This window comes from Panicum virgatum, chromosome 4K (genome assembly GCF_016808335.1).
Source record: "Panicum virgatum strain AP13 chromosome 4K, P.virgatum_v5, whole genome shotgun sequence".
Classification (NCBI taxonomy): domain Eukaryota; kingdom Viridiplantae; phylum Streptophyta; class Magnoliopsida; order Poales; family Poaceae; genus Panicum; species Panicum virgatum.
The window spans coordinates 15,039,917-15,063,233 of NC_053139.1; the positions used below are offsets into that span (position 1 = coordinate 15,039,917).

At 43.4% G+C, this 23,317-nt stretch overlaps 2 protein-coding genes and 1 pseudogene across 3 annotated transcripts; 2 read left to right on the forward strand and 1 right to left on the reverse strand.

The window, feature by feature from the left end:
- Positions 1-690: 690 nt before the first annotated feature.
- LOC120703287 (mannan endo-1,4-beta-mannosidase 6-like) lies at positions 691-10,031 on the reverse strand. Of its 2 annotated transcripts, XR_005686860.1 has the most exons (6): positions 9,540-10,031; positions 8,310-8,507; positions 2,036-2,158; positions 1,739-1,950; positions 984-1,664; positions 691-764 (listed from the first exon to the last, which is right to left on the reverse strand). XR_005686860.1 is itself a non-coding variant. In XM_039987312.1 (5 exons), the coding sequence occupies exons 1-5, from the start codon at positions 9,936-9,938 to the stop codon at positions 1,298-1,300; spliced, it is 1,299 nt and encodes a 432-aa protein (XP_039843246.1). In that variant the 5' UTR covers positions 9,939-10,031; the 3' UTR covers positions 766-1,297. The 2 variants fall into 2 exon arrangements, 1 of the variants encoding a protein (XP_039843246.1); XM_039987312.1 differs by lacking the exon at positions 691-764 and having other exon boundaries at positions 766-1,664.
- A 1,356-nt stretch (positions 10,032-11,387) lies between these two features.
- Positions 11,388-15,111, forward strand: LOC120703289 (putative BPI/LBP family protein At1g04970). Its single transcript, XM_039987313.1, has 6 exons — positions 11,388-11,813; positions 12,767-12,906; positions 13,519-13,867; positions 13,977-14,225; positions 14,322-14,447; positions 14,611-15,111. The coding sequence occupies exons 1-6, from the start codon at positions 11,397-11,399 to the stop codon at positions 14,806-14,808; spliced, it is 1,479 nt and encodes a 492-aa protein (XP_039843247.1). The 5' UTR covers positions 11,388-11,396; the 3' UTR covers positions 14,809-15,111.
- A 1,149-nt stretch (positions 15,112-16,260) lies between these two features.
- On the forward strand, positions 16,261-23,111 carry LOC120701939 (annotated as a pseudogene).
- The last annotated feature ends 206 nt before the right edge of the window (positions 23,112-23,317 follow it).

Consider the following 23,317-nt stretch of genomic DNA (forward strand, 5'->3'; position numbering starts at 1 on the left):
GGCGCCAACTTGTCTTGTGCCGCGTTGAATGCCCCACAGTGTTGCTACAGCGACCGGGGTGGCTGAGCGGTGACCGGGGTCAGCGAATGGGGCGCCGGTCACATCCGCTGCGGGTGTGGCAGTCTGACGCCGCCCGTCCTTTGAGCCGTGGTGGAGTGGCTGGCCTTTAATGCCTTCGTACGGCGATCGGCTGGGCGGCGGGGCCGTTTGTCCCTTGTGCCGAGAGATGGCCTCGAGCGAGGCGGAGATTGGCCACCCGCTCGAGGGTATATCCGCTACCCTCGAGCGAGGCGGAGATTGGCCGCCCGCTCGAGGGTAGATCCGCTACCCTCGAGCGAGGCGGAGATTGCCCAGCGGGTCTGAGAGGGACCCTCGAGCGAGGCGGAGGTCGTCCCGCGGGTTTGAGGGGGATGCGAATGGGCCGCATGCTGGGCTTCTTTGAGTCCTTCCCTTTCCTCTGAAGGAGAAGTAGGCCGTGGGCCTTCGTGGGCTCAGTCGTCTTATCAGGAGTTTGTGTTTTTAAAAGTGATCTTAGTACCCCAATTAGGGTGTCCCTAATTGTGGCACCCGACACCAGCACTAACATGCAAACACGTGAATACATTGGCTTGTTCCCAGAGTGCAGAAGGCATGAACATGAAGCCACCGAGTCTACTGAAGTAGACATGTCTTGCACATGAAAGGAGGCGATGGAGAAACTATGCCAGGAACTCTAGGCTTCAGGTAGGTTTGCATTTCATTTCAACCCTCTACAGACAGTAAATCTAGTTCGTAAAATAGCAGCATTATAAGATGAGACACAAGTGTTACTTGTAACATCGATAGTTCGATACGGTTTCTAAAACCTAAGTTTGACTACAAGTTTTGCTAGAATATACTTACTAGTATGACTACAAGTTCAGAAACTAATTCCACTACCTGTATAATATAAGTTTGCTATCAAAACTACATAAACACCTAATGAAAAAGTAAAATGTATATACCTCTTTTGGCCATAGCTGACCAACACCAACCATATGCTGGAAAATCAAGAACCTGACTGGGCCACCACAGATCAAAACTTCAGCCACCGGAAAATATGAACATGTTTGCTGTCAAAAGTGGATTCTTCACTAGCAGTCTAGCTCTTAGCTATAATAACAAGATGTTCACTATAAAGATCTCTGTTCACGTTTGCCTCAGCAATGCCATCTTCAAGATTGACTCAAGAAATCCCGCTTGTGTTTGACAAAGTGGGGCGCTTCAATATCGACAGTAGATAAATCCCTAGGGCAGTAATGAACATTTCCAGCCAGGGTCATCCTCTTTTTCCATATAATCTTTGCAGTCGGCATGACTGCTCCTTTATCAACTTATATGTTGAGGGACGATCACGTGCCACCATGGAGAAGCCATCGTTGTACATCTGACTCCCTTCAACCATCAATTGCCAAATAAGAGCACCACCTCCTGCCTGCAGCTTTTTTGCTGAATTGTATATTTTATCATAAACAAGTTTTAGAACAGTGTCTCCATTGACTGTGCTGTTCACTTCTGGATGCTGGAGGTACCCTACTTCTGAAAACAGGACAGGCTTTCTCAAGATGTATTCACTGTCATTCAAGTGCGAATCAACCCAGTTAGAAAGGTACATGACTTTTTCTTCCAAGCTTGCTTTCGGTAGCCTGTAAAATGATGCATCAATAACATGGCAGAATGTGCAATTAGATCCAGTAAGAAAAATGGGAGTGATACAGACCAGCTATCAGGATAAGCATGAACTGAGGCAAAATCAATATCTTTGACAGCTGAGTTCTGTATGAAGTCTGAGCAGAGTGAAGCTGCCCAGTCTCCAGGATTGACACCCAGCCTCTCAGATCTGCCAGGGCCATAAAATCCTTCAATACCAACTGTGACAAGATGCTTCGTGTCCAAACTCTTAACATATGCTGCCATTTCTTCTATCCAAGCCTGCAAATAAACTCCAGAATTAGCCGATAAGGATTTCATCTTTCCACTTTATTTAAAAGGAAGGGTTCTTCAAATAGTATGTTACCTGAATATGAGGACCAGATGAATTAGACACGCACCTAGGCTCATTTATGAGTTCCCAAGCAAATATAGCAGGTTCATCACAGTATTTGATTCCACTATAAGAATTTCTTCTTGTTAATATCACCTGCCAATAACACAATCATATTTGTGTGATGAAATCATGAAAAAAAAATTATATAAATAATGAAATAGCTAAAATATCTCCAAAGGCAGACTGGCAGTTTTCTTGAATAGTGGCAGCAGCAATGAAGTGAAAAGGTATATATTCATTGTAATTTCCCAAATTATATGCACGAGGGTACAGAAAAAGGCTGATTAAAACAAGAGTTAGCCTAAACAGTTATGTTTTTTAGAAAAAATGATCAAACATGTACAGTATGGACGTCTCATAGCACAGGTCTTGGACATTGGACAATCAAGTTGACTCTGATGGCTAGATCTAGATGTGTACGTGAGAGGGAATACAGAAGGTATCATGGCATATTTATTATATTACTGACATACGTTTAGTACCTTACTATTGAGTGAAGTGGACTGAGCAGTGAAATACATTTTCAATATATGCATTATGTAGACGCAAATGGAAGTATATATGTGCACCAACTATATGTGGTTCACTGCAATGATTGTTGCAACTTGCTATAAGCCAAGAACTGCCCATGCAAAAACACTAGTAATGCGGTGGGCTGGTGGTTGGTCAGCAAGTAATGGTACCACTACCAGCCAGTCGAGGTTCAAATCCCAGCTTGCACCCAAAAAAATAAAAAAATCCCCTTGCTGTGCCTCCCAACAAAATAGTAGGAAGGCTCTTGCCTGTGGTAACAGTGTGGTCATACCAGGGAGTAGTGGCAGTGGTGTCCGGCCTAGGTTACAAGGCGGTCCTATAGGGTGAGGATGGGGTTCAGAAGTTTTCCCGGCCGGTTTGGCTGGGTTTCTTCTCAGTGCAAAGCCGTGAAGATAGCCCAACTTAGGTTGGGCTGGGTTTTCACGGCTGGTTTGGTTGGGTTTCTTTAGTGTGGGCCACAACTTAGGTTCCACTAAACCAATGCTGAATGCTGAGAAAATCAGAAGCAGTACTTAATAAGCTTATGAGTTTGAGAATTGGAATATTAAGAAAATATTGTGTATTTTTTTAGCCAGAGCAAGATTACTTCTTATATGAAACACATTATTTGATATTAATTCCGTTGCTGGTTAACTCCGCCTATACTGACTGGAAGACTCTCTCTCCTGAGTCGTCTCAGCATAGCCGGTCCCAAACCCGGGTAAAGGAGGAGGGTTGCGTTAGGTTTTGACAAACCAGCATAAAAAGTAGCCACTAATGGATTTGAAACCCACAAAAAACTCGTTGGGGCGTAACCCTCTTAGCGACGCGCTACATCGAAACCTGGGTGTGGTGATAAATGGGCAAGGGCCGGGTCGCCATCCCCCAAAGGCGCATCGTATCGTGACCTGGGTACGATGATAAGTGAGCAAGGGTCGGGTCGTCACCTGAATGGCGCGCTACATCTACGCCCGGGTGTAGTGAAAAATGAGCAAGGGTCTTCGCACTTCCCTCGACGGGTGCGAAGGGTAAGGAAGCTAGCCGAGCCAACTAGGATTCGTATAGGTAGCTGGAACGTAGGATCCCTAACGGGTAAGTTGCGAGAGCTAGTTGATGCAGCAATTAGGAGGCGTGTAAATATTCTATGCGTTCAGGAGACTAAATGGAAGGGGCAGAAGGCGAAGGAGGTTGAGGATACTAGCTTCAAGCTTTGGTACACGGGAGCAACTCCGGGTAGGAATGGTGTCGGCATCTTGATTGATAAGAGCCTTAAGGATGGAGTCGTAGAGGTTAGAAGGCAAGGTGACCGGATTATCCTAATCCGGTTGATAGTTGGAGATTCGGTTTTGAATGTGATCAGTGCCTATGCCCCTCAGATAGGGCTTAGTGAGAGCACCAAGATGCAGTTCTGGGAAGATCTAGATAGCATGGTTAGTACCGTGCCTACTAGCGAGAAACTCTTCATAGGAGGAGATCTCAACGGTCATATGGTGCGACTAATGTAGGGTTCGAGCGAGTGCACGGAGGTTTTGGGTATGGTAGCAGGAGTCAAGAGGGGGAAGATGTGTTGAAATTCGCGTTAGCCTACGACTTGTTGATAGCGAATACCGTGTTTAAGAAGAGGGAATCACATCTTATGACGTTTCGTACACTCGAGCCAGATCGACTTTATCCTTGCTAGGAGGGAGGATAGACGTGATTGCTTAGATTGTAAGGTGATACCTGGGGAGTGTGTTGTCCCTCAACACAAGCTTGTGGTGGCGGACTTTCGTCTTCGGGTATGTGTCCACCGGGACAAACGTGCCAAGATTGCGAGAACAAAGTGGTGGAAGCTTAGAGGGGAAGCGGCACAAGCGTTTAAGGAAAGGATGCTAGGTGAGAGGCCTTGGGAAGAAGGAGAAGACGCAGATGACATATGGCTAAAGATGGCAACATGTGTTCGGAAGGTGGCCTCAGAGGTGTTTGGCGTGAGTAGGGGAGGCAAACAGGAGGGGAAAGACACCTGGTGGTGGAACGACGAGGTGCAAAGGGCTATTAAGGAGAAAGAGTATTTCAAGCGCCTCCACATTGACAAGAGTGCAGCCAACATCGAGGGCTATAAATTAGCGAAGAGGGTTGCAAAGCGAGCTGTGAGTGTAGCAAAGGGTAAGGCGTATGATGACCTGTATCAGCGGCTAGGCACGAAAGAAGGGGAGAAAACATTTATAGGATGGCTAGGATCCGCGAGCAGAAGACAAGGGACATCAACCAAATCAAATGCATTAAGGATGGGACAGATCGACTGCTAGTGAAGGATGAGGAGATCATGGATAGATGGAGAGAGTATTTCGACAAGTTTAATGGGGGAGAATGAGGGCCGTACCCTTGAGTTAGATGACTCTTTTGACGATACCAACAGACGTTTTGTGAGGAGAATTCAGGAGGTAGAGATCGGGGAGGCTTTGAAGAGGATGAAGGGAGGTAAAGCGATGGGCCCTGATGGTATCCCCATTGAGGTGTGGAGATGCCTAGGAGATAGAGCAATAGTATGGTTAACTAAGCTTTTTAATCTCATTTTTCGGTCAAACAAGATGCCGGAAGAATGGAGGAAAAGTATATTAGTATCTATCTTCAAAAACAAGGGCGATGTTCAAAGTTGTACTAACTACCGTGGGATTAAGCTGATGAGCCATACGATGAAGCTTTGGGAGAGGGTTATCGAGCATCGCCTAAGAAGAGTGACAAGTGTGACCCAAAACCAATTTGGATTATGCCTGGAAGGTTAATCATGGAGGCGATTTTCTTAATACGACAATTCATGGAGAGATATAGGGAGCAGAAGGACTTGCACATGATCTTCATTGACCTTGAGAAGACATATGACAAAGTACCGAGAAATATCATGTGGTGGGCTTTGGAGAAGCACAAAGTCCCAACTAAGTACATTACCCTCATTAAGTATATGTACAAGGATGCGACGACGTTTGTCCGGACATGTGATGGCAACACCACTGACTTTCCTATTAACATAGGCCTACACCAGAGGTCAGCATTGAGCCCTTATTTATTTGCTTTAGTGATGGATGAGGTCACAAGGGATATACAAGGTGAGATCCCTTGGTGTATGCTCTTTGCTGATGATGTGGTGCTAGTTGACGAGAGTAGGCCAGGGGTTAATAGGAAGTTAGAGCTGTAGAGACGCACGTTAGAGTCGAAAGGGTTCAGACTTAGTAGGACCAAGACCGAGTACATGATGTGCGATTTCAGCGCGACTAGGCATGAGGGGGGAGACGTTAGTCTAGATGGGCAAGTGGTGGTCCAGAAGGATACTTTTCGGTATTTAGGATCGGTGCTACAAAAGGATGGCGACATTGATGAAGATGTTAGGCATAAAATTTCAGCTGGCTGGTTGAAATGGCGGCAAGCTTCTGACATCCTTTGTGACAAGAGGGTGCCACAAAAGCTAAAAGACAAATTCTATAGGACAACAATTCGTCCGGCGATGTTATACGGTGCTGAATGTTGGCCTACAAAAAGGCGACATGTCCAGCAACTGAGTGTAGTAGAGATGCGGATGTTGCGGTGGTTTTGCGGGCACACAAGGAGGGATAGAATCCGGAACGAAGTTATTCGGGATAGAGTCGGGGTGGCATCAATTGAGGAGAAACTTACCCAGCATCGGTTGAGATGGTTTGGACATGTCCAACGGAGGCCTCCTGAGGCACCGGTGCGTAATGGGGTTCTTGAGCGGGTCGATAATGTAAAGAGGGGTAGAGGTAGACCTAAACTGACGTGGGATGAGTCGGTTAAGAGAGATCTTAAAAATTGGAATATCTCTAAAGAGATAGCTTTGGATAGGAGCGCTTGGAGACTAGCTATCAATGTGCCTGAACCTTGAACTTATTTCTTTCGGGTTTCATCTCTAGCCTACCCCAACTTGCTTGGGAAAAAAGGCTATGTTGTTGTTGTTATTGTTGTAATTCCGTTGCTGGTTAATATACAGTAGAATCATGACTTGCAGCAAAATCATTATCAAATAATAGTGTCATGTGCAGAAAGTATTGTTCACGACGTGAACAGTAATAGGGTCCAGATATTATGAAAGATTAGATTAGATTGGTTTGTTATTTCCTTAAATTTAGAGATTGGTTTCTTAAGGGTCAAGTCAGCCCATCTCTATATAAGGATGGGATTGTATTTCTTTTGAGGGAGAGAAAAAGCAAGAATTATCAAGAGAGATCCTCATCTAACTCCGGGCCTTGAGATTGGGCGCAGCCGCCGCCGGCATCCCCGATCTCAAGTGTCCGGTTCAGCATCCATTTGTCCCTCACAATTCCCCCAATTTACCTAGTTTTGCACGGTCCCTGATCAGGGACGTGACAATTGGTATCAGCTTGCTTCGGTTTCGATCATGGCTTCTGCTGCCGGTGATCCATCAACATCGGTGGAAGATTTGTGCGCCAACATGCTAGAAGATTGTGCAAAGATCAAAGCCTTGCTCCTGAAGTTGAAGGAGAGCTTGCGGCGAGACAAGGCGGCAACACGGCTTCAAGAAGCAGCACATGGATTCTTGGCCAGGCGACAAGCACGGGCAGCGCTGGCATTGCCACTTTCCGCCGCGGCGGCACAGCAGCAGCTTCAAGACGCCGTCTCCGTGGATCAGCTTGCTTGTCATGAGGCCCTAGTTGTTGCTGATCCAGCCCCTGCTCGAATCCGTAGCCGGTTGAGACCCGCGCTGCCGCAGTTGCCGGTTCGTACCCCACATGGCGTCTCCATGGTTTGTCTCGCTTTTCCCGCAGGGGCAGATCAACTTCAACTCCTCGGCATGCATCTGCATGGCAAGACCAAGAAATCAGGGTCTCCGAGACATGCTGCCACGCCTCAGCGCTGGCCACCGAGGGCATGCATGCGCTTGGAACCGTGGCCTCCACCTGATCATCACAGCTCGAGGGCGAGCTGTCTTCGAAGGAGGGAAGAGATGTCATGTGCATAAAGTACTGTTCACGACGTGAACAGTAATAGGGTCCAGATATTAGGAAAGATTAGATTAGATTGGTTTGTTATTTCCTTAAATTTAGAGATTGGTTTCTTAAAGGTCAAGTCAGCTCATCTCTATATAAGGATGGGATTGTATTTCTTTTGAGGGAGAGAAAAAGCAAGAATTATCAGGAGAGATCCTCATCTAACTCCGGGCCTTGAGATTGGGCGCAACCGCCGTCGGCGTGCCCGATCTCAAGTGTCCAGTTCAGCGTCCATTTGTCCCTCACAATTCCCCCAATTTACCTAGTTTTGCACGGTCCCTGATCAGGGACGTGACAAATAGAAACTACGACTTATTGCAAGAACTGTAAGCCCGAAAAATATCAGCTTAATGATGAAACTTTTTTGCATATGCCCATTAACCAAGCCTCTATCTCTATCTTTTGATTCGTTGGTCCGTCAATTGGAGCCCTAATCGGAATCTGGGTGACCATATGTTAAGGGTCCAAAACCGTTTAGGGTTAGCGTTTGGCGAGTAAAATAGAAAAAGACCGAAGTCCTCATCTAACACGTACTATGTTATTAATATAGTAAGTGTCAGTTGAGGACTTCAGTCTTTTCCTATATATTATATGCTAATCAATATATTTATATGACTTCCCACAGCAAAGCACGGGCATATTTGCTAGTAAATCGAAAAGAATGCAGTGAATATAGAACTAATCATATGTGCCCAACCAAAAAAAATATATATTTCAGACATGATGGTTACCTTTACATACTCCTTGTAGTAACGTCTAATAGTTGGGTGAGAGAAAAAGGAATCTGTAGAATTCATCACATTAGCACCAGCTGCTTGTGCCCACTGAACATATTGAGCCTTCCCTCCAAAGTTATCAAGGTTATTGACAAGGCATAGAATCAATCTAATATGATTTCTTCGGGCCTCATATATCACATAATCCAGCATCTACAATGAACAGAATTACAGTTTAATAATCAAATGAAGATAGCCCAGAAATAGGCTTCTTTGAAGCAGCTTGCTGAGTGGTTCAGAGTGGTTTTTAGAAGTGCATTCCTCCAAAAATAGAAAAGTCTTTAATTCAGAGATACCTAAACCCACTCAAAAAGAACTACAAACATTTGTGAAAGGGCGCACATTAAATCTTCAAAATATAGGTAAGGAATTACAGCTAGCCAGGATGTTAAGAAAAAAAGGATACACTTTAATTAAATCTCTAAAGTTCAGCTCAGTTGTTTTTTTCTTTTTCTTTCCTTTTTTCTTTGGAAATCTAGTTTATATGACTTTAGGCAACGAAATATACTTCAAGATCCTAAATATACGATACTTTACCCCATGATACAAGCATTTGAAACTCTAACTCGTTCTTATTCAAGGAAATATAAACTGGCCGTTTCTTCAAAGTTAATATTGGAAAAATTGCCACTTATTGCAGCATTTCCATCCGTGCAAAAGATGTTAAACTGGCATGTCACACTCACACATATTGGGCACTTTTCTTCAAAGTTGTAGAAGTTCTTCTCATTGCAACGAATGGTACCAATACAACTCATACTGTTTCCGTAAACAAGACAATCCAATGGATTTAACAATTAACTGGTTTGTAAGTTACTGTTCCACAATAGCTGCCCTAGATTGAATTTGAGAGACATGTTCCAAAAATAAAAGGTCATTCCAGTCGGCCTATGTGTCTCCTGATCATGACACCAAAGAATTCCAGCAAGTCACAGCGTTGTCATGCTACCTTAAGCCCATTGAGTGGCAACATCCACATGCTTACGCATGTTTGTTAGCTGCATTTCTAGTCCTACCACACGGCATGCTTTTGGCGCATTGAATCAATCACCACAGGACGTTCGTTAGTTAGATTCAGACAGCGGAATCAATTCTAGTAGAATAGCAGTCAACAGTGAATAGCGCCGTCTCGATAGCCTTTTTTTTAGTGGAGCGAGAAGGAGATGAAGAGAGGGCAATCCGGACCTGGAAGACGGGCTCGCTGAACCGGCCGGGGGAGATCTGGAGCGCGCCGGGCCCGCCGTCGCTGAAGGCCCACGTGCGGCAGACCGTGAGCCCCATGCGCCGGCCGCGGCGCAGCATCTCGGCGGCCAGCGCGGGCGACCGAGCCGAAAGGAGCCAGTAGGAGTTCCAGCCGTTGACGTAGAGCGGCGCGCCGGTGCCGGCGTCGACGAAGTGGGTGCCAACACGGCCCGCGAAGGACATCCGCGGCTGCAGCCACGGCACGGGGAGCTTGAACCCGCTGGGGCCGCCGCCGCCGCCGGGGGGCCCGCGGCCCGCGGGGAGCCAGTTGAAGTACGCGAGGGCCAGGAGGAGGAGGACGCCCAGGAGGCTGTAGAGCCGCGTCCCCCTCCCCCGCCGCATTGCTCCGCCGCCGCGTGGTTTGGGCCTTTGGGGCTTGGCGTTTGCGGCCGTCTCGGGCGCGGCGCCGGCAGCGCAGGTGAGAAAGAAGAAGCGAGTTGTAGCTGAGGACCTGAGGTGTTCGGGGCATCCGAGGCGTCGGTGACGTGGGGCATCCGAGGCTGCAACGGCGTCGTAGCCGTTAGACGGTGCGCGGACGACCCGGATCGATCCGCACGCAGCCTGCAGCTGCAGGGGTCCCGACGCCCCGCCATTCACATTCTGTCCAAGGAAAGAATTCTAAAAATTATTCCATATACTCCCTGAGTCCTAAATTATAAGTTGTTTTAGATTTTCTAGATACATCAATTTTTACTACGCATCTAATGATTCAGATCTATTTTCTATATATTGATTTTGTAGACGCACCTAGACATAATATAGATATATCGATTTTGCTATGCACCTAGACAATATATAGATTTAAATGTATAGCAAAATTGATGCATCTAGAGAAATCAAAACAACTATAATAATTTAGAAAGGAGGGAGTACTAGTCCATTCTGTTTGAGCCCCCATGAGGGTACTTTTGCTAAGCTGGGGATACTCCTATAAAATTTCTGGTTCAGTTTTATTGTGCATTCAATTCAATCATCTTACAAATAAGTTTCTCTGGAAAATTAGAGTCACTTGCAAAATCATTTGGCTAGCTGATTGGACTAAGTCAAAACATAGAGTGGCCTTAGAGTATTGATAAAAAACACGTTTTTTCTGATATTGATGTTAGGTATAAGGTGATAGGTACTTAGCATGACTTAAAACCCTAGTATACCACCACCTGCATGTCAAACTTGAAGCAAGGGACATGTAACTCACTTATCCACTCCTAGCCTCGATATTGGAGTATGTATTCGGGTGGGGGGGGGGGGGGGGAGGCTTGTTGGAGTATTTGGCCTACATATATGATTGGTCAATCTCATGGGAACTTGTTTAGCCTTGCAAGCTTCATTTCCGTCGTCATCTGAAAGCGGAAGAAACGTGCAAGCCTCGCTAAGCACACTTGCAGCTTCTGTATTTGTTAGCTTTTGTAGTTCCAAATCGAACTCTATAGGTTTTCAGAAAAGTTACACACTCATCATTGCCAATCTAAGATATTACAAGTAGTATAAGTAGCTGTGATCCTCGCTCTGATGATTCCAGCAAACACGTTACGATTAAACAAACACATTTTATCATGTAGGAGGCTAGCTCGTGTTGCAACAGCAAATACGAATTTTTTTTATCAAAACATAAAAGAACAATAAAATTTGTGAATTTACAATGCACAGTACACGTTGTTGAAACGTACAAATACAATACTTAATAACCTTAAACAAATCATAACAGGAAGTTAGAAAATACAGGAAGTCGTCGCCTCGGCTCAATCAGTTTCTACGGTGCCAGCCTTCCGCCCCCCCCCCCCCCCCCCCACCCACCCACCAATGGCTCAACTCTATCCCCATCCCCTCCTTCTCCTCCTCTTCCTCCTCGCCGCCGCCGGGGTGTCCGCCGGCGGCTCGGATGGGGCGCACGTCTCCGCGGTGGTCGCGGAGAAGGGCCTGGCGTTCGCCAAGGATGTGCTGATCGGGGAGGCGGTGCGGTCGCTGACCCCGCTGCGCCTTCCCGGGGTGGAGAAGGCCTTGCGCGTGCCCTTCCTCGGCGGCGTCCGCGTCGCCGCCTCCAACATCACGCTCTTCCACCTCGACGTCGGGGGCAACTCCACTGTCCACCCCGGAGGCTCGGGCCTCGTCGTCGTCGCCTCCGGCATCACTGCCAACATCAGTATGCACTGGAGCTATCGCTACGACTCGTGGTTGTTGCCGATAGAGATCTCCGACAGCGGCACCGCCTCGATCCTGGTAATTGAGGAGGTTATGGTGCCTTGGTTGCTGCTGATTGTGCTAGATGTTCGTGCGCATTGTTCTAGATTTGGTCTTGTGTAGTCGTATACTCGTAGAGAGCTGAGTTCGTAGAGTTAATTTTTGTGAAAATTATCTCCTGATGAAGTTTCCTTTTTAACCAGTTCTAGCTGTGGTTTTATGAACGGCTCAAGACTGCAACTGACAGAATTTTGGGCTTTAGTAGGAGGGCAGTTGTCTTCTTAAATTCTATAGGTCAGTGCCTTAATGGAGAAATATGCAGAACTTTTTGTCAGTTAAAGTTAATGTACATTGGATAGGAATGGCGTCGTCTGGTTTCCATGCTTCTATAGTTCTATCAAATCAGGGTGCTAGCCTTCTTCCATGGACCTTATTTAGTATCCATATTTTAAGTTGCTATAGTTCCCCGTATTTCTGACAAGAATACTATTTCGATTAGGCATCAACACAAATGGTAAATGACATGTCATAGTCAAGTCAGAATGGTGGATCATGCTGCAAATCATCTAGTTTTTTATTTGGTACTAACTGAAAACCCATAATTACTTGTCGGTTCTGGTCTATTTATGGTCATTTCAGTCTTTATTTTTCCAGCTAAATGGCATTTTTTCTAGCTAAGTGCTGCTTAGTGCGTATCTGTTGTTGAGTTTGTAGGTTGGGTGTTGTTTTTGTTACTCTTTCCTATTTAATGAGATGAGGCAGCTCTCCTCCATATTTTAGGGGAAAATTGGCACTTGTTTGACAGTTTAATCCTCCATAGAGAAAAGAAATCTAATTCTTTTGTGTTCAAGCATTCACATGCTGTTAAAATTAACTCCTGATGGATAATTTTCTTAATTGAGGATTTTAGGATTCTTTGTTCTACCTTTGAGTTTGATGGGTTTTTTTCCCGCTTACTGAAAGGAAGAAATTAACCTTCTATTACTTCTAAGGTTCAAGGAATGGAAGTCGGGATAACAATGGTAATAAAGAACAGCAATGGGAGCTTGGCTCTATCTGTTTTGCATTGTGGTTGCTATGTGAAGGACTTAGTGATATCCCTGGATGGTGGTGCATCTTGGTTTTATCAAGGGTATGTTGCACTGCTAATTTTATAATATGTTGAGATGAAATCATATTAGCATCACATTTGATGTTTCATAACTTTAGTGTTCTGAAGGTGATCTCTCGTTTGGTGGAGAATATTATACTTAAGTTTTGCTGCAATACTTGGTTGTTTTGGTGGTTTTACAAACATTCAATTGAGATCTTGATCACCCATATTTTATGCACCTCTTGTCATGTGGTACAAAGCAAATTACATATATGTCATGTCTCGAACTCCTGGACAAAAATTATGCTGTTTTTCTTGTGCATTTGCATTGATTTCAATATACTGTAAATTAAGAAGGGGTGGCATATTAATCAAACCAAGGATAATATATCAAGTAAAGATAATCTCTTCTACTGAGGGTTATGTTTAGTTTTGAGCCCTTTCCTTTGATGCTGACAATTAAAAGTTATGTGCAAAGAGATGATATAAGTATGCTACTTATTTGTATTGTGAACTATGATGTGTTCGCATGCTTGTATATATTCATGTAAAACATATATATTTTGCCAGAGTTCTTTGGATTTTAGATAATGGATGCATCAAGAAGCAAAAGTTCAGACTTACTAAGTTTCATTGCCTACTTGTCTGAAGGTTTATAAATGCTTTTGAAGATCATATTAAAGCTGCAGTTGAGAAGGCAATACCTGAAAATATTATTGAAGGGGCTGGGAAACTGGACTCATTTCTGCAAGGTCTTCCTAGAACTGTTAGTCTGGATGACGTTGCTGCCTTGAACATGACTTTTGTTAATGATCCGCACTATGGCAATTCTTCGATTGAGTTTGATATCAATGGGTTGATTACTTCAGCAGTTGCTAAGACAACCAATAATCTGCAGAAGCATCCACACCTTTCTTTATCGTGTGGTGGTGCATCCAAAATGCTTTCGCTTTCACTTGATGAAGATGTATTTAATTCGGCATTAGATGTTTATTTTAAGGTAAGAGCAACATTGTATATAGGATACCATGTTTCTTGTAGAATGTCTTTCTTTGCACTCTACAATTATTTGTTGCCTGGCTTTTACATGAACATCTTTTTGACTTCAGGCAGGTTCAATGCATTGGGTTGTTGACAAAGTCCCTGACCAATCTCTACTGAACACAGCTAGTTGGAAATTTATCATTCCTCGCTTATACTGGAATTACCCAAATGATGATATGCTGCTAAATATTTCGATGGCCTCATCCCCAGTGATAAAGATTACATCTGAAAAAATTGGGGCTACCATTAACGCAGACATGATAATTGATGTTATAGATGGCAAGCAGACAGTTCCAGTTGCATGCATCTCAGTGGTAAGAGCCATCAAATGCTAAAATCATTTTCCTAACTTACTTCCTAATTATATAGTTTTGTACCTTCCAATGGAATTACATCATATTTCCTTGCAGGTTGTAAGTGCTTCAGGCGTCGTGGAGACATCGGGAAATAAAGTTTATGGTAGAGTTGGATTAGATGATTTCTCCCTCGCGTTGAAGTGGAGCAAAATTGGTAACATCTATATGTCTTTGATCCAGGTAGCCAATCTCAGCAACTTTGTGCACTTTTCTCTTGTTGATTTTGCTTTTTTTAGCGTTAGGGTTATTCTAGGCATTTGTAAAATGTTGTTATCAAAGAATGATTTGTTCTAATCATTTTTGGTTTTGTGAATTGGATCATAACAAAGTTATACTTTTTTAGGGTGTGATTCGTGTTTTCTTGAATACGGTGTGCATGCCCTATTTGAACTCACGGCTGGGGAATGGGTTTGTCCTGCCCGTGGTCCACGGTTTCACACTTCAAGACGTCTATATTCTAACTTCTGCTGAGCGGTTGACGCTTTGTTCTGATGTCATCTTCACCAATGCAAGCAGCTTGGCGAGTTTAGCATTTTTGTGATACGGGGACGTGCGTGCACCTTCTGTCTGGGCTGCAAGGCAGGCCTCGGGCATTTCAGGGTTGAAAGTACAACACTTGCACATATGTGTACATTATTGTACATTTGATCTCTTTATCAAAATTATTAACATTCATTTGTACTAATTCATGAATGGTGCAGATTATCGTACACAATCAATTTTACATAGAACTATAGAGTACGAGACCACCATTTTTATTTTTATTTTTGCTCTTTCACTCCATGACGAACTGGGTATTGATTGTCCGGATTCCGATTGAAATTCGGATTGATTTATTCAGGTCTATTAGGATTCTAATTGATTTGTTCGGATTCCAATTGACGGACTAAGGTCAATGCTTGCTTTAGAAATAGTAGAGATAGAGATAGTCTAACCTTTCTCAGAATTACCAAAAACTCAAAAGCCTTCTCAGAATTACCCAAAACTCAAAAGTCTTTTATGACTTTGAAAGGAGAGATAACTCAAAAGCCTTCTCAGAATTACCCAAAACTCAAATGTCTTTTATGACTTTGAAAGGAGAGATAAGACGAGCAACTGTATATAAATTCTTTAAAACCATATTATCAAAAAAAAACTTTGAAACCAGGAATAAAGGAACCTTGGAGGAAAAACAAGAGGAATCCTTTTTTTAGATCAGTTTACGGTTGGGTTTTTTGATATGTGCCATTACAATTTTTCAACTTTTGAGATATGCCATTACAATTTACCTATTTTGAAATTTGCCATTACAATTATTCATTTCTTTGAACTGTGTCATTTAATAGGTCTTCGATGCTCTTGGACCCACTCGCAGACCCGCGTATTTTCGTACAACCCAAAATACCCCTGCCACTTCTCTCCCTTCAACTCACTGACGTGTGGGGCCCACACGTTAGCTTCTCCTTCAACCTCCTCTCCACCATGCGCTGTGCACCTCCCCCCTCCCCACCCCAACCCGCTCCACGCCGGGAGAGCCCCTTCCCCGTCTGGCCTTGCACGGGCACGCTGCCGTCGCGCCCTCGTGCGGGGAGCAGAGGCCGCTGGCGCCGGCGACGGGGAGGGGGGGGGGGTTGAAGTTGAGCAGTGTGTGGTGGAGAGGACGTTGGAGGAGGTAGGAGGTTGGAGGAGAAGCTGACGTGTGGGCCCCACATGTCAGTGAGTTGAAGAAGAGTCATACAAAAATACGCAGGTTTGCGAGTGGACACAAATACATCGAAGACGTATAAAATAGAACGGTTAAAAAAATAAAGAATTATAATGATAATTTTCAAAATAGATGAACTGTAATGACATATCTTAGAAGTTTGAAAAAATTGTAATGACACCTGTAAAAAAAACACTTTACGGTTAACCTGACGCTCAGCGCCTCACCGCAACTACTAGTAGAAAGTAGAAACACGTGTTCACCCAAAAGAAAAAAAGAAGAAGAAACACGTGAGAGGCTGAGCGTCACCCGCACCAAGCAAGCATTCGAAATTCCCCGCCTCAGCTCCGGAACCTTCCCAAACCCCTCCTCCCTCCCCGCTCTCGACTCCTTCACCTAGGGTTTCGCTCGCACCTCCGCCTTCCCCCCCGCCGCGGGCGCGCGATGGGGGTCGGGCGGAAGCGGCGGCGCGGGGGCGGGGAGCTGGGCCGGGTGGCGGAGATCGTGATGGTGCTGGCGGGCGCCGGGAAGGCACGGGGCGGGCGGGTCCCGACGGCGGCGGAGCGCGCGCTCGCCGTCGAGGCCCGGGGAGCGCTCGCCGCCGCGGTGGCGGGGGAGGTGGAGCTCCGACCCAGGGAGCTCTTCACGACCGAGGCGGTTCGCGCGCTCGTCGAGGACCTCGGGCTCACCCGGGCCAGGGACCCCGCCGGGGCGGGGTTCCGCCCGCGCAAGGCCTCCATCGCCCACAGGGTCCTCCTCACCAAGCGCAAGGTTTGGCGCTGACGCCTCGTCTCTGATCATTTTTTTTATTCAGTGCTCACTCTATTCCCCTGCAGCACCGTGTGTATCCTTGATGTGGGTAGTTACCCTCAGCTTATGCATAGCCTATATGATGAGATGGATGAGTAAATGTGCGGCCACGCCACCAGGCCGAGACTTATGTGCATGGGCAATACACGGGGCCTTGATTGATTCAGTTATTTAGCTTCGCCCTTGTGCCGTATCTGATACGATGCTAGGAGTTGCAATAACAGTTAGTTTTTATTATCGGCATATAACAATGTCACATACTGATAAGTATAGTATACGGTGTCGTCTTGATGCCCATGTGTGATATGCAGGGCCTTGAATCTGTGATATACTAAAACTGAAACGTTTTCTTTTTCATTTATTATGCATTGTATGCTAAACCAAGAGATGAGCATGCCATATGTTGCAATTCATTGGCTGAAGGCTAGATATAGTATTTTGAATCAATATGTTATACTATGACTGTGCACCTTATGAGCATGTATACTACAAAATGAACCTTCTACAAAAAGGGATACGTGCATCGCATGACAAAAAGGGATAATGGGAAGAATGGATATTTTTTTATTGACTTGCTAGTATTTTTGAGTTTTCTTTTTTGTTCCATTTGATTCCCTTATTTGTTATGATAGAGCTTTAAGTAAGGAACTGTATTCTTGCACTGCTGTGGTTCAAACATGCTAATGTGTCACATACACTGTAATCTAGTTGAATTGTACCGCCACCAGCTCAGATCATCAAAATAAGTTTTATGCATCTTTATTGATCTTTTATTCCATTTCCTTTTCTTTGCCATAAGTAGATGGAAGAAGGGAAGGAAGGTCTCGTCCCTTCAACTACTGTGCCTAAAATTACAGCCTCAAGTGCAAAAAATGGATTCAAGCATGGAGCTTCTAAGGTCGCCACTGGATCACCCAGGAATCTGTCAACCCCAGTGACATCCCCAGTTATCTTGAAGCAGCACTTGCTAAATGGAACAGTAACAGGAGCATCTTCTATAAAATCACCTAACATTCATTCAGCTGTTTGCCTGTTTCGCTGCCTCCTGTTGGCTCAGCAGATGTCAAAATGGAAATTGTTAAGGGTTCAAATTTCACACAAAATGGAGGTACTGACAAGCTTTTATATCCCACCGCTATCCATGCTATAACAAATCTGTCCTTAAGACCATCCCTGCTAAATGTTTATCTATGAGATGGCTTTAGGCCCAGATCTACTTCCAATTTGGTAAAATGACTAATTGTGAATGAGTTTTATGTTTAAGGCGGAATTCATTCATAGAAACAAAATGTAAAATCCTGACAGACTACAAATTAATAAAATAAAGATAAAGGCAAGATGGTTTTGACAGTGAATTTATTTCTTTCTCTTTGTTTATTAGTTTGAAGTTTGAACTTGAAGGAGAAGGTTGGGAGAACATATGTATAATATATTCTCAGATGTTTGAACATTGTGTGTTGGTTTGGTGCTCCGAAACAAAAAAAATGAATACAATCACATAGCTCGTGTTTGCCTGTTTGGCACTTGATATGTCCCCACAAAAATATGGCCATGCAAAAAATAAATATGTTTCTTTGGAAGCTGCTATTCTTCTCCTAGGAATAGTTACAAACACTGGTATGTACACTTTTTTATTGTACACCATGACATGCATCTCATGTATCTGTAGACTGTATGTTTTGTAATATATAAAAATAAATTAGAAAATGCGCATGCGATGTTAGAACCAGTGGCTTCTGTGTTGCATGCAAGTATCTGACACTTTTAGTCTTAAACATAATGAGCACAGATAGTAGAAGTAACGTGCTCCTTGGACTGCAATATATTTACCCATATTTATTGGCCTAATGAGATATTATATCCTGCTTGCATGGTTGGCTATTTAGAATCCATGCAGTAACAGCTATGTTTTTGACAATGCATGCCTGCTAATCTTCGAATGCTGCACAACATTCATATTAGTTTGATTACAGTACCATTGTTATTTACTTAGAAAAAAAGCAAGCAATTGTGTGATCTCTGGCCCATTCTCCGAATAGGAGGGATGTTAAAACAGATAAGTGGAGGAAGATATATTTTCTTTTGCGAAAAAATATTCACACATAGGCATTCCTGTACATTTAATTTTGAATGCGATGTATTCTTTGAATCTTCTGTACAGTGATACAAAGTTTTGGTAGTTTGGATAGGCTAGATACTCAACAAGAGCCACAAACTAAGAGAATGAAAAAGATAGTAATAAAATAAATTTATTACTAATAGTAGTCAAAGTTTGAATATTCTGTATCTGAAAATACTCTCTCTATGTTACCTGTAGGTGCAGAAACTATTGAACAGTCAAATAAATCAGGTCATCACACTGTTAATAATTCCAAAAGAAGTTCCTTACAGAGTTCCAGTCAAGCAGAGAAATCTGTGGATGAAAAGAGACCTGCTATTTACCCTGTGACAGGAAGTGTTGGTATAGGATCTCAAGCTCCAAAGGGAGAGATCTCTGTTCAGAAGCAAACAATCTTCTCCAATCACAAGGCAATAGCCAAAAACGTTGAACAGATTCTACACCAACCTGCTAATCACTCTAGCTGGTGTGTGCCTTCAACTGAGTATATGAATACTAGACTGGACTGCCAGGTATGTAAACTTCCTATCACCAATATGGGAAGTTTGCTTGTTTGCGATGCCTGTGAGAGGGGCACCCACGTAAAATGCCTTCAGTATTATGGGAAACAAAGTCTGCCAAAACCTGAGTGGTATTGTCCAACATGTGTGTTACATAGTAAGGGCAAACCCCTCCCTCCAAAATATGGCAAGGTTACAAGAGCTATTGTTTTTCCAAAGACTTGGTGCACAGCCTTCGCAGATAGCAGCAGAAAACCCAACTGAAAAGGATGGCAGTAGTAATAAAAATGTAGCAGCAAATGGAACTGTTATCAATCAAAACACCTGCAAAGTTGGCAGCACTGTGTGCAAGAGTGGTACATTGGCTTTAGATGCTACTGGTTCTAAATCACCATCTGGTGCTGAGCATCAAAAAGACGCTAAACATGATGAAACTTCATCTGTAGAAAAGGAAGGGAATGGCCTACCTTGTGATGGCATACATACAGAAACTGCAACATTCTGCAACGAAGTACGGAGTAATGGAGCATTAACATATGGTTCTGGCAGTCTTTCTGGGAGGTCTCATATGCATATCGAGAGCAGTTCTGCGAGTCCAGTGAATTATTCCACCCTGCAGGCTACAGAAATTTCGGGCATAAAGCATTCGTTCCATTCTTCCTTTGTTTCTTCTGTAGAGAATTCTGAGAGCAGAGCACCAACTGATGAATTATGCCAAGAAGTCACTAACAATAATCGGGTGACTTTAAATGGACATCTTTGTTCTGAGCCTGAAATTATAGGCGATCGTAATGGATATGTTTGTTCCAGCACAGCTAGTAATGTTGATTGGGTTGGTGATGGCCTCAAATCTATTGACAACAAGACTTACTATAACTCTTGTAATATTGATGGCATAATATACAATCTTCACGATCATATTTTGATTGCCTTTGAAGGTGTCAAGTCCGGTCCATGCAAGCTGCAGGTATATTTCCTTTCTTAGTGCTCCTTAATTACATTGCATATTGCATGCCATGGTTGAAAGGTCTCTGTCCCCTCTGAGTGTGTGGTAATGTATTCTCTCTAAAACATGGTCAAGTTAATCGTTTTACCTTTTCTTACAGTCACTGTGGGAAGAGCATGACTCTGGTTCTAAACTGGCTCTGGTTAATCCCTATTTCTTTGGCTCAGACATTCCAGGATCTATAAGCAAACCATGTATTGATGAAGAGGCTGAGGTGAGCCAACAAACTATTGTGATGAAAGTGCAAACCATGATTGGAATGTTACTTTGGATAAGATGAGTATTATGGAATCTTACATGTGTCAATACTTCTTTTAGATGACATAAGCAACTATATAATAGTGTATGATTATGCAATTATTAAATCAACAAGAAACCAATCAAAGTAGAGAGATTTTATTCTTAATACTATGAAAATCTTCTGCCTGTTATCGAGATGTGAGATTTCTCATACTTGTCTTGTGGCAGTATATATTTATAAGCTTCGCATGCACAAGGATAGTTCCTATCATTGTAGTTTGATAAATGCTAATAACCTTCTTGATTTGCTTATTGCTGTTGTCTTCTTGCAGGTATATGGTTCAAACAATGATAGAATTTTATTAGTTTCTGCTATTTGTGGCCCTTGTGAAGTACTACATGTTGTCAAGTTTAGAGAAGAGACCAAGAGAAGATGTCAGTTAGATAGTTCGGTGTGTAGGTTGCATCCGATTTTCTTCTGCAGGTCTGTTTCGCATCCTTTAATATTTTCTATTACCGTATTTAGTCAACAATTGTATTTATTTGCAAAACTCGTTGCCCAACCCCTAACCCCTAGTGTCGCTTAAGAGTCCATGGCTACCATGCAATGCAGTCAACCTGCACATCAACAGGACGAAGGCTTCACTAAGCTTTTATTGGCATTTTGATGTCAGAGATTGTGCATTGGTGCTCTTGGGGCTACTATTGGCCAATGCCATCAGCCCAGCACCAATATCATTACCATCTTGTTGCTAACTTTGATGGCTCCTTGCCGAGGACATTACCATTACCATTGCTAGCATTGCCATTTTGCGTGTTCCTTAATATGGAGTTTACTTTTGGTGTCTCATTGGTGTTACCTTCGATACACTAGTATATTCCCTCAGTTCCAAAAAACAAGTCATTCTAGGATTCAAAATTTGTCACAAAGAACTAATCACTTTACACTATTTATGTGCATGTGCCTGCAACAATCAATTAGTGCTAAATATGGCTAATAGATAGGGGCAAATAAGGTCATTTCACCTCCTTATTAATCTATCATAAAATTGCTAGAATTACTTTTTGGGACGGAAGGAGTCATCACATATGCTTCAGTAGCTTCTGCTATCAGAAAAAGAAACTAACCGCTATGCTGCAATGCTCCTAGGGATGTTGCTTCTGAATTATTTGTTTTATTAAAAGAAACTAATCACTATGCTACAACAATCCAAGGATCGTTGCTGTGGTTATTATTTTTTATTTGGCCTTAATTGCTTAGTCCGATTGACTCCATTAGCTGTTCCTTCGCTATGAGTGGGAGGCCAGTGGCATTTATTCATCAGTTTAAGTACAGAAGATGTCTACCTCAGAAGCTCTTAATCCTGCACTGTTGTTTTTGCCTCAGTCTAAACTAGTCTTTTTTTCCCACAAAAGTTTTGGTCCATTAATTTTAAAGTACAAGTTACTTCAATAATTCGTTACTACATGTACAATTCCAAACTTTTATTTTGATGTTCAATATGTTTAGTTTTAATATTTACCATGAGAAAGCATTGCAAATTTTGTTTGGCTCACATGGAATTTATATGCTTTTAATGCAAAGGTTCTTCAAGCACCCCCCCCCCCCCCCAAAAAAAAACACACACACACACACACAAAAACTCCCAACTTGTGGTAGTAATATTCGTTACAAAAGTTCACAGTAGTACAATTAACTACCATAGTTGATTGACATTATTTTTCAGGTGGAACTATGATGATTCCACAAGCTGTTTCTATAAAGATTATAATGTTGACGATTAGATGGGTTCCTGGCAGTCTTTTATGTGAAGAGTTATTCTCCTAATGTCAAATGGAGGGAGAAGCTGAAATCAGGTTTTTGATGCATCGCCTTGATCTGAAACTTGAGCTCCCGGGATAATCAGACATCAGATTTTCTGTTCATGCAACCCTAATTCTTTGACCCCAGCTCCATGCTACGTTGCATACCACAATTGATAAGAGGTTGCCACTTCTTTTTGGCAGATTAAGTTTGGAAGAAGTGTGGAAAGACGGAAGAGGCTGTTGGACCCAGTTATTCTGTATTTTATCAATCCGTAGATGTTCCTTATGTACCATATGTTATTTTCCTCCCCTCTGTAATTAGGTTGCGTTATGTAGGTTTGTATAAGTTCTCAGGTTGCCTGGTATAGCTATATAGTATAGGGTAAGTAGTTTATGAAAAACGCTTGACGCTAGCTAGCAGCACTCTTCGACGAAGAGGTCGGGAATAAGTCGGGCTGGCAGAGGGCGGAAGCGCAAGCTAGCTTCTTAGGCTGTTTCGCTGCCGTCTCTGGTTGTCTATTGTTTATGTAATATCGAATTTTGTTTCTCTTGCTAGGATGGTCCAACTCACGGCTGTAATCCTATAGACTCTATCCTAGAGCGTTCGCTTGAAGCATGTTGTCTGTAACCAACTTTTTTACCTTAATCATAAAGATGCGCAAATCTTTTGCGTATTCAATAAAAAAAAAGAAAAACGCTGGCGGGTGTCTGGACGGAGGAGAGTTTTACTTGTGGTCGCCTGCATTCACCTGTTCCCATGTGCACCGAATCAAATTGGCTGTATAACATGTCGGGCGGATGAAATTTTGCCGGCCACTTCCGATTTCTAAGCCTGAGGGCTGAACGAATCGGATCCTCCACGTCATCCTTCTCGACTGTACTCTG

Excerpts from the sequence above, each read along its gene's own strand:
- LOC120703289 (XM_039987313.1), top strand. The coding sequence starts at position 11,397 with ATGGCTCAACTCTATCCCCATCCCCTCCTTCTCCTCCTCTTCCTCCTC. Across the intron at positions 11,814-12,766 it reads GCGGCACCGCCTCGATCCTG|GTTCAAGGAATGGAAGTCGG; the intron begins GTAATTGAGGAG and ends ATTACTTCTAAG. Across the intron at positions 12,907-13,518 it reads GCATCTTGGTTTTATCAAGG|GTTTATAAATGCTTTTGAAG; the intron begins GTATGTTGCACT and ends ACTTGTCTGAAG.
- LOC120703287 (XM_039987312.1), bottom strand. The coding sequence starts at position 9,938 with ATGCGGCGGGGGAGGGGGACGCGGCTCTACAGCCTCCTGGGCGTCCTC. Across the intron at positions 2,159-8,309 it reads ACTACAAGGAGTATGTAAAG|GTGATATTAACAAGAAGAAA; the intron begins GTAACCATCATG and ends TGTTATTGGCAG. Across the intron at positions 1,665-1,738 it reads CATGCTTATCCTGATAGCTG|GCTACCGAAAGCAAGCTTGG; the intron begins GTCTGTATCACT and ends ATCATTTTACAG.